The sequence below is a fragment of the Ranitomeya variabilis genome, chromosome 1 (assembly GCF_051348905.1).
Source record: "Ranitomeya variabilis isolate aRanVar5 chromosome 1, aRanVar5.hap1, whole genome shotgun sequence".
Classification (NCBI taxonomy): domain Eukaryota; kingdom Metazoa; phylum Chordata; class Amphibia; order Anura; family Dendrobatidae; genus Ranitomeya; species Ranitomeya variabilis.
In genome coordinates this window covers 791,618,374-791,631,612 of record NC_135232.1, presented here as the reverse complement: position 1 = coordinate 791,631,612, position 13,239 = coordinate 791,618,374, and the positions used below count along the sequence as shown (strand labels likewise).

General features: G+C 47.9%; 1 protein-coding gene across 1 annotated transcript in view; it reads left to right on the top strand.

Annotated features, from left to right (window-relative positions):
- The window catches only part of YJU2 (YJU2 splicing factor homolog), a 52,395-nt gene extending 40,787 nt beyond the window's left edge, over positions 1-11,608 (top strand). Inside the window, exon 8 of the mRNA XM_077273188.1 lies at positions 11,235-11,608. Within this exon, the coding sequence (XP_077129303.1) occupies positions 11,235-11,329 (95 nt within the window). The 3' untranslated portion in view covers positions 11,330-11,608. The remainder of the gene's footprint in view (positions 1-11,234) is intronic.
- The last annotated feature ends 1,631 nt before the right edge of the window (positions 11,609-13,239 follow it).

The window sequence follows — 13,239 nt, the reverse complement described above, 5'->3', positions numbered from 1 at the left end:
TATAGGGGCTGGTAGCAGTGGTAGGTGGTATATAGGGGCTGGTAGCAGTGGTAGGTGGTATATAGGGGCTGGTAGCAGTGGTAGGTGGTATATAGGGGCTGGTAGCAGTGGTAGGTGGTATATAGGGGCAGGTAGCAGTCGTAGGTGGTATATATAGGGGCTGGTAGCAGTGGTAGGTGGTATATAGGGGCAGGTAGCAGTGGTAGGTGGTATATAGGGGCTGGTAGCAGTGGTAGGTGGTATATAGGGGTTGGTAGCAGTGGTAGGTGGTATATAGGGGCTGGTAGCAGTGGTAGGTGGTATATAGGGGCTGGTAGCAGTGGTAGGTGGTATATAGGGGCAGGTAGCAGTGGTAGGTGGTATATAGGGGCAGGTAGCAGTGGTAGGTGGTATATAGGGGCTGGTAGCAGTGGTAGGTGGTATATAGGGGCTGGTAGCAGTGGTAGGTGGTATATAGGGGCAGGTAGCAGTGGTAGGTGGTATATAGGGGCTGGTAGCAGTGGTAGGTGGTATATAGGGGCTGGTAGCAGTGGTAGGTGGTATATAGGGGCTGGTAGCAGTGGTAGGTGGTATATAGGGGCAGGTAGCAGTAGTAGGTGGTATATAGGGGCAGGCAGCAGTGATAAATAGGGGCAGGTAGCAGTGGTAGATGCATAAGAAAATAAAAACTCTGTACTTACCTTCCGTCCTCTCCCAGGAAGTGCTGAATCCTGTTCAGGGCAGAGCAGTGTGACGATCTCCCTGCTGTGCTCTGAACAGGTCGGCAGTGATTGCAGCCTGTACTGTAAAGGCCCCGTCTCACACAGCGACGCTGCAGCGATACAGACAACGATGCTGATCGCTGCAGCGTCGCTGTGTGGTCGCTGGGGAGCTGTCACACAGACAGCTCTCTCCAGCGACCAACAATCAGGGGAACGACTTCGGCATCGTTGAAACTGTCTTCAACGATGCCGAAGTCCCCCTGCAGCAGCACCCGGGTAACAAGGGTAAACATCGGGTTACTAAGCGCAGGGCCGCGCTTAGTAACCCGATGTTTACCCTGGTTACCAAAAAAAACAAACAGTACATACTCACCATCTGTTGCCCGTCAGGTCCCTTGGCGTCTGCTTCCCGCTCTGTGTGCCGCCGTACAGTGAGATCAGAGCGCAGCGGTGACGTCACTGCTGTGCTCTCACTTTACGGCGGCTCAGTCAGAGCAGGAAGCAGACGCCAAGGGACCTGACGGGCAACAGATGGTGAGTATGTACTGTTTTTTTTTTTTTTACATTTACGCTGGTAACCAGGGTAAACATCGGGTTACTAAGCGCGGCCCTGCGCTTAGTAACCCGATGTTTACCCTGGTTACCAGTGAAGACATCGCTGGATCGGTGTCACACACACCGATTCAGCGATGTCAGCGGGACCTCAACGACCAAAAAAAGGTCCAGGCCATTCCGACACGACCAGCGATCTCGCAGCAAGGGCCTGATCGCTGGTACGTGTCACACATAGCGAGATCGCTACTGAGGTCGCTGTTGCGTCACAAAACTTGTGACTCAGCAGCGATCTCGCTAGCGATCTCGCTATGTGAGACGGGGCCTTAATACTAAGTACAGTCTGCAATCACAGCTCCTCGCTGCAGATACTTACCCCGGCCCCTGCTTCCCAGCAGCAGCTTCTCCCTGGCAGCTCCCGTCATCGCACGCACTGAGCTGTGTGTGCGATGACAGAGGAAAATAAACAAAGTGGCCGCGATCTCCTCTCACAGCTGTGACCTAGCAGCTCAGTGGGCGTGCCCAAGTCTCAGCTGAGAGGCAGGAGGCGCGGCCTCAATGAAAGAGATGCGGTCGGGGCCCGACTGTTGGCTCCTATGCCCATGGCTGCCGTAAGTGAGGTGTGCAAGTGTCGTGCCCAGACACTTACACCCACACTAATGAAAATGGCGGCCTCCAGTGGTAAAAGTAAAAGTGAATAAGTAAAAAAGTATGAAAGTAGTACATTTACTTTTGTATTAAAAATAATTGATTATATAATCAATAATTATTAATACAAAAACTAAAATCACGTCACCCTCCCTTTAACTTGGTCCTGGGAGTCTTGCAGGAAGCTCCTTTTGAACCGCTTCAGGACATTTCTCCTTCGCCTCATTGGGGGACACAGACCGTGGGTGTTTGCTGCTGCCAATAGGAGGCTGACACTAAGTGATACAAAAAAAAAGTTCGCTCCTCCCCAGCAGTATACACCTTCCTGCTGGTTCTCAGCTAACCAGTTCATGCTTAGTGTCTTAGGAGGCACAGGTCTGGTTTCCAGACCTCCCGTTTTTTTTGTTTTGTTTTTCACCATGAAAGACGAGACAGGGGCGACGGACCCTTTTGAAGGGAGGGGTCCGATCTCCCCAAACCAACAACGGGCGAGCACGTGGAGTGTCGCCTCCACGTATCCTCTCCCGCAATGTGGGACAATATGCCGAACTCAGCCCTGACCACCCTAAGGTAACGAAACCCTAGGCTGTACAGGTGCATATGGACAGTCCGTGCGGCCCCCACTGCATCACCAATGCTCAGACAACGGTGATGGAAGGAGGCGGACGGTCCCTCTCCTCATCCCCTGAAGGGAAGATGGAGCTAGGGTGCCTGCACCGTCCTTTATACAGCCCCCCTCTAACCTTAATCTCTGGAGCCATGCGAGGTAGGGGGTTGGGAGGGCTCCTGCTGCGGCGCAGCTTTCCCCTGCCGTTCAAGATGGGAAGCGTGGCTCCATCCCCGTACCCGTGTTCTCGGGCGGGTGCTGCGAGTTCCCTGCCGCTGGTGGCGCCGGGCCGAGATCCCGTTCCTGCCTCCCTCTTCCAGGTCCATCCCCTCCATACTAGGGCGGGCCTCAGATAATTTAGTCCCTGGCTTCTGGCGCGGTTAGGCCGCAGGTGGAAGTCCCGCCCCTTTTAGCAGCATCATCTGCTGGCGGCTACGCCCCCTCATCCTCGGGCGGATGCCGGGGAAAAATTTAGCCCCGGCATCTGCCTCCGATAGGCCGTGACTCGAAACTCCGCCATTTCCAATGGGACCGTCCACCAATTGGGCGCATTTTTTATATTTGACATCACTGATGCTTCCTCCTGTGACGGGTTCCACAGGACAGCCAGAGACACAGGACTGGGGTAAGTGCTACTCCCCGCAGCCTGGCAGCTGTAATATATAGTCCTGCAGCTTATCCAAGTACTGATTATAACTGCAGCAGGTCCAGCATGGCCAGAAGGATCCAGTCTCATACGATTTTATATATGCCGCATGTATGGCCTGTCGGTCCGCTTTTCTGCTTGCCCAGAGTAATCGTCTCTGTGAGGCCTGCGGTTCCGAGCACGCTCAGGAGCCCTCCCCTGCGACTCAGCCCAGTGTGTCAGGAGCAGAAAGCATGATCTTCCTCCCGGAATGGGCTTTGTCTTTGTCGCAATCTATGGCGTCCCTAACAAAGGCAATCGAGTCCCTTCAGACCCCATCTGGGTCCAGAGGCAGCGGTTCGCCTGTCCTGGAAAGGTCCTCCAACTCACAGGAGCCTCCGGCCTGCAGGGGCCACTCTCTCACTAGGCAGACGCGGGGGAAACGAACCCACACCGCGTCCCCCGGTCCGTCGGGTGCATCTGCATCCCTGTGCTCCATCTTTCATTCACCCTCACCAGCGGAGATTAGTTACATGGTTCGGAGTACGATTCCGAAGGGTCCCTCAATTTAGAGGCGCCTGATTACTAGGAGTCAGTAGACAGCCTCATTGAAGCCGTCAACCAAAACCTGGGGGTAGAGGACGTATCCACCTTGGCTTCCGGTCATAAGGTGTCTTTTAAGCAGCCCCATAGAGTTTTGTTTTTTGTTTTATTTTGTTCTCATCCTGAGTTTGAGGATTTGGTATAGCGTCTCTGGGAGCGGCCGGATAGGCGTTCTCGGGGCAGAGGAGCGCTCTAAATGCAGATATCCTTTCGCCTCGGAGTTCCGTAGGAAGTGGGCGGAATCCCTTTTGGTAGACCCTCCTGTATCTCGTTTGGTTTCTAAAGACATTATTATCTATTCCTAATGGTTCTTCTATTAGGGATCCAACCGATCGACTTATGGAAGGCCTAGTGCGTTCAGTATTTGAGGCCTCAGGCTCAACCCTCTCGCCCTCTTTTGTGGCGTCTTGGGTGGCCAAGGCCATATCCTGATCAGAGTCTTTGAGGAGAGCTCAACAGGATAAGAATCTGCCATCAGAGGTGACCGAGATTTCGAATTAGGTCGCCCTAGTAGGAAACTATCTGATTAATGCGTTCTTGGATGAAGTCTCTTACTGCTCTGCTCTATTAGAGCGGCCGATTATTCGGCGAAAAATTGGATCAGCTCATTTCTGACACCACAGGAGGAGAAAGCATTTTTCTCCCACAGCAAAGGTTTAGGCAGCATTTCGTCGCCAGTTTCAGGCACGTTTTAAGTCTTTTCGGGTGGACCACAGCGGCAAACCCCGCTGGCCCAGGTTGACCTAATCAAGATAGAGATCGTCAGATCTCTTACAGAGCCAACCCATTGGGAAAAACGCGGTTACAACAGCCTAAATCAGGAGGATCTAAGTCACACAGATTTTCGGCCAAATATCTGGAGGCAGGCTCAGGTTGACACCAACATATCCTTTTTTTCAGCCAATATGCAAACACGTGGGGTATCCCCTCCACGTATACCTCCCTATGATGTGAGATGCCATGCCTGGTCTGATTCTTAGGGGCGACGGGTCCTTTTAAAGGGCACCGATCTCCCCACACCATCAATAGGCGAGCACATGGAGTGTCTCCTCCATGTATACTCTTCTGCAGCCAGACCTAACACCGGAACCAGCCCTGTCCACCCGGAGACCTGAACTCTGTGGATGTACAATGGCACCCCTCTTTTGGCATTCGAGCACTCCCCTCTGCATAACCACTATTTAGCAGAGGAGGCAAGAAGGCGGACGATCCCTCTCCACTTCCCTGTTAAGAGGGTGGTGGATCAAGGGTTCATCATTTTAACTCCGCACTGTCAAAAGAGAGCGGAGGTTGCGAGAGACTGCTTTTTCTGACCTTTTGGATGCAGCCGGTCATTCTGCCACTTGGCAGATTAACCAGCGAAAATCTCCTGTGGCATACCTACCAGTATTCCTGCCTGAGGGGTTACTATGGACTATCAGATAGCAGATCTGATTCGTTCCGTCTTGCAGCCTCGGGTTTAGTGCTCTCCTTAACCACCCCTTGGGTTGCTAGAGCAATGGTCTCCTGGTTGAAGACCTTTACTACTTTGATTCACAACAGTAACCTTTTCCCGAAGACAGTACAGCTGGTCAATCAAATTTCTTGAGCAGGAGACTAGCTGGTTCACGCCTCTCGGATGCGGCTAGTTGTGCGGCGCTGTCAGCAGCAAATACCATTACATCCAGAAGGGCATTATAGCTCAGAGAATGAAAGTGTACTCTGCGTTCAAAAACGCCTCTGACATCACTCCCTAGGATCACATGTTTCCTATAGACAACCAGCAGTGGAAGAGTTTTCTAATGCTGTCTAGATCTAAGGGATCTTGGTTCCAAAAAGAGGGACCGAAAAGTAAGACTAATCCTGGTCCTCCTTCTTCGGATGGAGTTTCTCCGCTCAGCTATTTCTTCAACGGAAAAGGGTGGAGTTTCTGGCATCCATCGACATTCGGGATGCTTACTTTCACGTTCCTATTTTCCCCTCTTTTTCGCTTTTCCATTTGCAAACTGCATTTTCAAGTCACAACCTGGTCCTTCGGCCTGGCTACCGCACCCTGAGTGTTCGCAACGGTCATGATGGCTGTCATGTTCCTCTTGCACCCTAAAGGCGTGGTCGTCCTGCCCTGTCCGGTCGACTTTCTAGCCGCTCTTCCAGTACTACGCTGAGTCGTCTATATCAATTGCTATACCCTCTCACCTGGATTGGCAGCTTCATCTAGACAAGTTTTTCCTCTTTTCCAGCCCAGCAGATATCCTTTTTAAAGATGATCCTGGACACTTCCAGGGGGTTGGTAATTCTCCCTTTAGACAAGGCCTTGGCTCTTCAACTCAGAACTCTCTTACTTGACCTCTCATTCCATTCGATTGCTGGGAGGGTTGTGAGGAAAAATGGTGACAGCAATGGAAGCTGTTTTCCTTCGCTTCGCTCGTTTTCGGCAGGTCAAATAGGCTTTCAGAGGGTAGTCTGAGCTCCTTCCTCATCCGGAAGAGTTCCTTCCAGTTCAATTGTTATTAGTAACTGCCGTTGACTGCCTTCTTCTCCCGATCGTTGTTCTGGGGATCTGAACGATACGGCTAGTCCTACAGCAGGTCCTCTGCTTTCTGGTGGGTCTCCCATCTGAATTCAATCTGATAATGCCACGGCTGTTCCATACGTCAATCTTCCAACAGGTACCCACGGTCAGGCATCATGGAGTAGGTGCCTCACATTCTCTGATGGGCCGAGATCTATCATTAGGTGATCTCGGCAGTACACATCGCAGGTGTAGACCTCTGGACAGCAGATTCCTTCAGCTGTCAGGGTCGCGCCTCAAGTGAGTGGGAACCTCTCTCGGAAGTCTTCTATCAGATCTGCCTTCTCTGAGGCACTCCGGATGTAGATCGGATGACGTCCAGACTGAACGCCAATATACTCGAGTTCATAGTTCGGCCTCGTGATCCAAAAACCGTTGCAGTGAGTGCTCTGGTTCTTCCGTGGTACCAGTTTCCACAACCCCCTTTCCACTACCTCCGAGAGTCGTTTGGAAGCGGGAAGGGCCCCAGTGGTCTTGGGAGATCCACACGGACCACGTTAGGTTTTTTGGTTTGCGGAGCTAGGACTTTTTCCGTCTTATTCCAACGAAACTGCGAATAGGGTCTTTCTCCCAGGGAATTTTCACATGTGGTCCTTCCTTTCGCACACCATTAGATCTTTGGGTCCTTAATGGTCCTGGGAGTCTTACAGTAGACTTTTTTTGATCCGGACAGACTTTACTGATAGGGAAAGTCTCCTCTTTTTTTCTCTGCGATCTCGCCAACCTGACGAGTCTTCGGAGCTAGCAGCTCTGTTCTTCAGACTTTTTTTCTTATTACCATCAAGGCAAGGTTATCCTCAGGTCATCCCCGTCCCTTGTTAACAGTCCACAAAAAGGGGGATGGGTTCTCCATATTCTGGACGAAGTAAGTGCTCTGAGTAGGTACAGTGGGGCAAAAAAGTATTTAGTCATTCAGCAATAGTGCAAGTTCCACCACTTAAAAAGATGAGAGGCGTCTGTAATTTACATCATAGGTAGACCTCAACTATGGGAGACAAACTGAGAAATAAAAATCCAGAAAATCACATTGTCTGTTTTTTTATCATTTTATTTGCATATTATGGTGGAAAATAAGTATTTGGTCAGAAACAAAATTTCATCTCAATACTTTGTAATATATCCTTTGTTGGCAATGACAGAGGTCAAACGTTTTCTGTAAGTCTTCACAAGGTTGCCACACACTGTTGTTGGTATGTTGGCCCATTCCTCCATGCAGATCTCCTCTTGAGCAGTGATGTTTTTGGCTTTTCGCTTGGCAACACGGACTTTCAACTCCCTCCAAAGGTTTTCTATAGGGTTGAGATCTGGAGACTGGCTAGGCCACTCCAGGACCTTGAAATGCTTCTTACGAAGCCACTCCTTCATTGCCCTGGCGGTGTGCTTTGGATCATTGTCATGTTGAAAGACCCAGCCACGTTTCATCTTCAATGCCCTTGCTGATGGAAGGAGGTTTGCACTCAAAATCTCACGATACATGGCCCCATTCATTCTTTCATGTACCCGGATCAGTCGTCCTGGCCCCTTTGCAGAGAAACAGCCCCAAAGCATGATGTTTCCACCACCATGCTTTACAGTAGGTATGGTGTTTGATGGATGCAACTCAGTATTCTTTTTCCTCCAAACACGACAAGTTGTGTTTCTACCAAACAGTTCCAGTTTGGTTTCATCAGACCATAGGACATTCTCCCAAAACTCCTCTGGATCATCCAAATGCTCTCTAGCAAACTTCAGACGGGCCCAGACATGTACTGGCTTAAGCAGTGGGACACATCTGGCACTGCAGGATCTGAGTCCATGGTGGCGTAGTGTGTTACTTATGGTAGGCCTTGTTACATTGGTCCCAGCTCTCTGCAGTTCATTCACTAGGTCCCCCCCGCGTGGTTCTGGGATTTTTGCTCACCGTTCTTGTGATCATTCTGACCCCATGGGGTGGGATTTTGTGTGGAGCCCCAGATCGAGGGAGATTATCAGTGGTCTTGAATGTCTTCCATTTTCTAATTATTGCTCCCACTGTTGATTTCTTCACTTCAAGCTGGTTGGCTATTGCAGATTCAGTCTTCCCAGCCTGGTGCAGGGCTACAATTTTGTTTCTGGTGTTCTTTGACAGCTCTTTGGTCTTCACCATAGTGGAGTTTGGAGTCAGACTGTTTGAGGGTGTGCACAGGTGTCTTTTTATACTGATAACAAGTTTAAACAGGTGCCATTACTACAGGTAATGAGTGGAGGAAAGAGGAGACTCTTAAAGAAGAAGTTACAGGTCTGTGAGAGCCAGAAATCTTGATTGTTTGTTTCCGACCAAATACTTATTTTCCACCATAATATGCAAATAAAATGATAAAAAAACAGACAATGTGATTTTCTGGATTTTTATTTCTCAGTTTGTCTCCCATAGTTGAGGTCTACCTATGATGTAAATTACAGACGCCTCTCATCTTTTTAAGTGGTGGAACTTGCACTATTGCTGAATGACTAAATACTTTTTTGCCCCACTGTATGTATCGAGCTCGGCATCTTTCTGAAGGTTGGACACCTTATTTGGGCTTCCTGACGTTCAGAGGAATGCTTCCTGATGGTTACAGGAAGGGTTTAGCCATTTCATAGGTCATGTTAGCCTGGTGGATTCGTTACACCATCCAGGAGTCCTTCTGGATTAGACATCAGCCTAACTCCACTCCACTCTGTCGATCGAGGTTTCTTGAGCTCCAGGCACCAGGCGTCAATAAAGCGCGCCTGCAAGCTTGCGGGTTAGTCCAGTCCGCATGCAGCCATGAAGCACTATAATTCTCAGACTTCTACTGTTATGAGTCTGGGCAGGCGGACTCTGCAGGCCGCGGTGGCGCTATTGTAAGTAGCAGTTACACAGGGCCTGATCTGATGTTGTCCCACCCAGGGACTGCTTTGGGACGTCCCACGGTCTGTGTCCCCCAATGAGACGAAGGAGAAATAGGGATTTTTGTGTACTCACCGTAAAATCCTTTTATCCGAGGCATTCATTGGGGGACACAGCTCCCACCCTGTTATTAGCTTCTGCTTGTTTTGTAAATTGACATGCTATACTCTCATATATAATTTGACATGCTATACTCTCATATGTTGTTGTTAATCTCCTACTGCTTTTGCACCGAACTGGTTAGCTGAGAGCCAGCAAGAAGGTGTATACTACTGGGGAGGAGCTAACTTTTTTTTGTATCACTTAGTGTCAGCCTCCTATTGGCAGCAGCATACACCCATGGTCCAAGGGCTGTCCAAGGATATTGCCTATCCAAGGAAGGGCTTGGATAGGCAATATCTTTGATTCAGGATACCCAGGTAAAGATCTACTCAGACAACATGACTACGGTAGCCCACCTCCGTCACCAAGGAAGCATGAGACACGAGGACCTAAGATCAATCTCGGCAAGAATATTCTCCTGGGCTGAAGAACACCTTCTCCTTATCAGCCCTCCACATAAGATTTGGTCAACGTACAGGCCTATTTCCTCAGCAGGAGAGAGATTCACCAGGAAAATGGAGTTTAAATCTCAAAGTCTTCCAGATACTAACCAAAAGATGGGGTCACCCAGAGGGTAGATCTTTTTGCAGGATATCAGAACGCGAAAGTAGACCATTCATACTCTTGTGGTCCTTTATAATAACCCTGGAGGGAGGATGTGGAAGGGACCATTTGACCTATTTGTGTTTCCTGTCTCTGTGTGCTGTCATGGTTGATTAGAAACCGAATTAGTGGTAAGTCTAACTCTATTATCACCAGACAACTCCTTTTAATGTCTGAGATTAGTAGCTACCTATTTTCCAAAATTCCAATCTTAAAGGGAACCTGTCACCCCCAAAATCGCTGGTGAGGTAAGCTCACCGGCATCAGGGGCTTATCTACAGCATTCTGTAATGCTGTAGATAAGCCGCCGATGTTACCTGAAAGAGGAGAAAAAGACGTTAGATTATACTCACCCAGGGGCGGTCCCGCTGCGGTCCGGTCGGATGGGTGTCTCCGGTCCGCTCCGGCGCCTCCCATCTTCGTTCCATGACGTCCTCTTCGGGTCTTTACGCCGCGGCTCCGGCGCAGGCGTACTTTGTCTGCCCTGTTGAGGGCAGAGCAAAGTACTGCAGTGCGCAGGCGCCGGGCCTCTCTGACCTTTCCGGCGCCTGCGCACTGCAGTACTTTGCTCTGCCCTCAACAGGGCATACAAAGTACGCCTGCGCCGGAGCCGCGGCGTAAATACCCGAAGAGGACGTCATGGAACGAAGATGGGAGGCGCCGGAGCGGACCGGAGACACCCATCCGACCGGACCGCAGCGGGACCACCCCTGGGTGAGTGTAAGTCTTTTTCTCCTCTTTCAGGTAACATCGGCGGCTTATCTACAGCATTACAGAATGCTGTAGATAAGCCCCTGATGCCGGTGAGCTTACCTCACCAGCGGTGACAGGTTCCCTTTAAGAATGTGAACAAAAACTGAACAAACTAGAGGTAATTGTATATAATGCAAATATCTGGCCACGTCTGCAGCTTCGCCTTCCCCTTTGTGCATAGCATTGTGTAGGCACCAGTCTTCCACAATAGCTTGAGGAAGCCCCGCGCTCCAACTAGAGACGTAGACAAGTAAAGCTTCAAGTTTTCCAACAGTTTAACAGAAATTCCTCATTGCTTCAGGCAATGTGTCTCATACTTCTGTTTTTTTTTTTTAATCATGGCTTTAACTGATTGGTAATGTGCTGACATACCATTCATCATTATTGGTACATCATCTTACCATGTAAACAGTAGATGTGCTGCCGACAACAGGATGCTGTATACTGGTAGAATAATTGTACTACCGAGGGTTGTGTTTCACTAGTTTTAGTTGGCTTGTGTTAAAAAAAAAAAAAAAAAAATCAGTAAATGAGCACCGATTGTATATACTCATTAATGGGCTGAAATCTACTATTTATGATCTACTCTTTTTTCATAGGAAACATGTGTAACATCAAAATTGCTACATCAAATACAGGAGCATCGTCCTTGTCTTTGTTGGGTGCGTATTCTGACAGTGAAGACAGCACATAGAGAACAGCAGATGATAAAGAAAAGATATCCGCAAATATTTTGGATCCAAGAGTCATTGGACAAAGGTGGAAGATTTAGGGGGAAAAAACTGTGCAAAGTTACACTGGCATCAATTTCACCTGGAATCCATCACATTGCTGCTTTTATATATTCTTGTCTGAAACTTGATTGATTACTATGTGCTTCATCTTTTTGTACTGGTGTTAAGAAATCTTCCTGTTTGTGTTGTAGTAAGTTATTTGTGCTCTGGCTTCTGCATTAAAAATCCCTTACTGAAAACTTACTGCACAAGCTTTTCTATAGCAGAATCTACTTAGAACATCTAATCCGCATGAGTCATATCCTGATTATTGATTACTAGATGGTGGCCCGATTCTAATGCATCGGGTATTCTAGAATATGTATGTAGTTTATTTATGAAGATTTAAGAATAATGCAATGAATACACAGGATTTTCCGGGTAAAATATATACATTATCAATAATTTTATTGCTCATAGAACTTAATACAACTTTAACAAAATTATTAAAGAGATCATCAAAATATATAAACCATTACATGAATATCTAACTGTATTTAAATAAATCATCGGACGAAAGAAGTACATCGACACCATAATATATTTGTGCATGGCACTGTGACTGACAGAACTTGTTCAGTAAACGTGACTGAACTACGTGGCACTGTGACTGACAGAACTTATTCAGTAAACGTAACTGAACGATGTGGCACTGTGACTGACAGAACGGCGCCTGTCGCTGATTGGTCGCGGGCGGCTGGCGCGACCAATCAGCGACGCGGGATTTCCGTTAGACAAACAGACAGAATTAGACGATTATATAGTAGATTGTACGAATTCTATCCTGTGAGATACATTTGGTGCATCTTGCTAAATATGTTAGGTACGGTACTTTAAATTTACACCCCATATTGGTTTGCATCTTTTGCCCAGTAACTTGCTCCAGCTTGTAGTACACCTGGTTGCTGTTTAAGCTATCTGTGAGACACCTTTAATGGTCCAGATGCTCTTCAATAATAAAAAAACGCCAACAAACCAAGTTTCCAAATGGTATAAAAAACGTTTAATATGTTAAAGCATTGAAAATCCGTGAATTTATAAGCAAGTGTGACACCATTTAGTACAATCAAGTATGTTACATTCTGGAAAATCAAGTGCAAGGTGTAAAAACTACCTTTCTGCCTCTTCCTTAGATGTCACCAGGAGTTTATACTACTGCCGATCCCGACAGACTGCCTACTGTTCACTAAGATCTAGCATAGCCCATCAGACACCACACTTTATATTTGTAGTACCTCTCATCCTCACCAGGTTGGATAGTATGCCTGGTTCTTGTGGCTACTCCTCGAATAAACTCTGTACCTATATTATATAAAGTTATCTAACACCTTACTGATGAACCACTTTTCACTTTGCAATAGTAAACTGCACCCTATCACACATCCACCCAAAAAGGGGCCCTGGAACAGATTATCTATGAATCTCCATGTTAAATATGCTTATTTTGCACATTTATTTAATCAAGACTATTCACCAGGTGCATTACTCTTAAAGAAAAATGTCATGATATTCTCATAAAAAAGGTAGTGGTTTATTGAACTGTCCACAGAAAAACCACATAGCAGTGAAACATAAAACAGATTGTCCATGTGTAGATATCAGCACTTGATACTCATCTTTCCCAAAGTTTGGATGGTAAAAGCCGTCTGTCTGTGTGAAATTTGAAGGTCATGATTAGGGTTGAGCGAAACGGATCGTTCATTTTCAAAAGTTGCCGACTTTTGGCAAAGTCGGGTTTCGTGAAACCCGACCCGACTCCAGCATGGGATCGGCCACGTGGTCGACGATCTTGGCGCCAAAGTCGCGTTTTGTATGACGCCTTCCCCGCCAT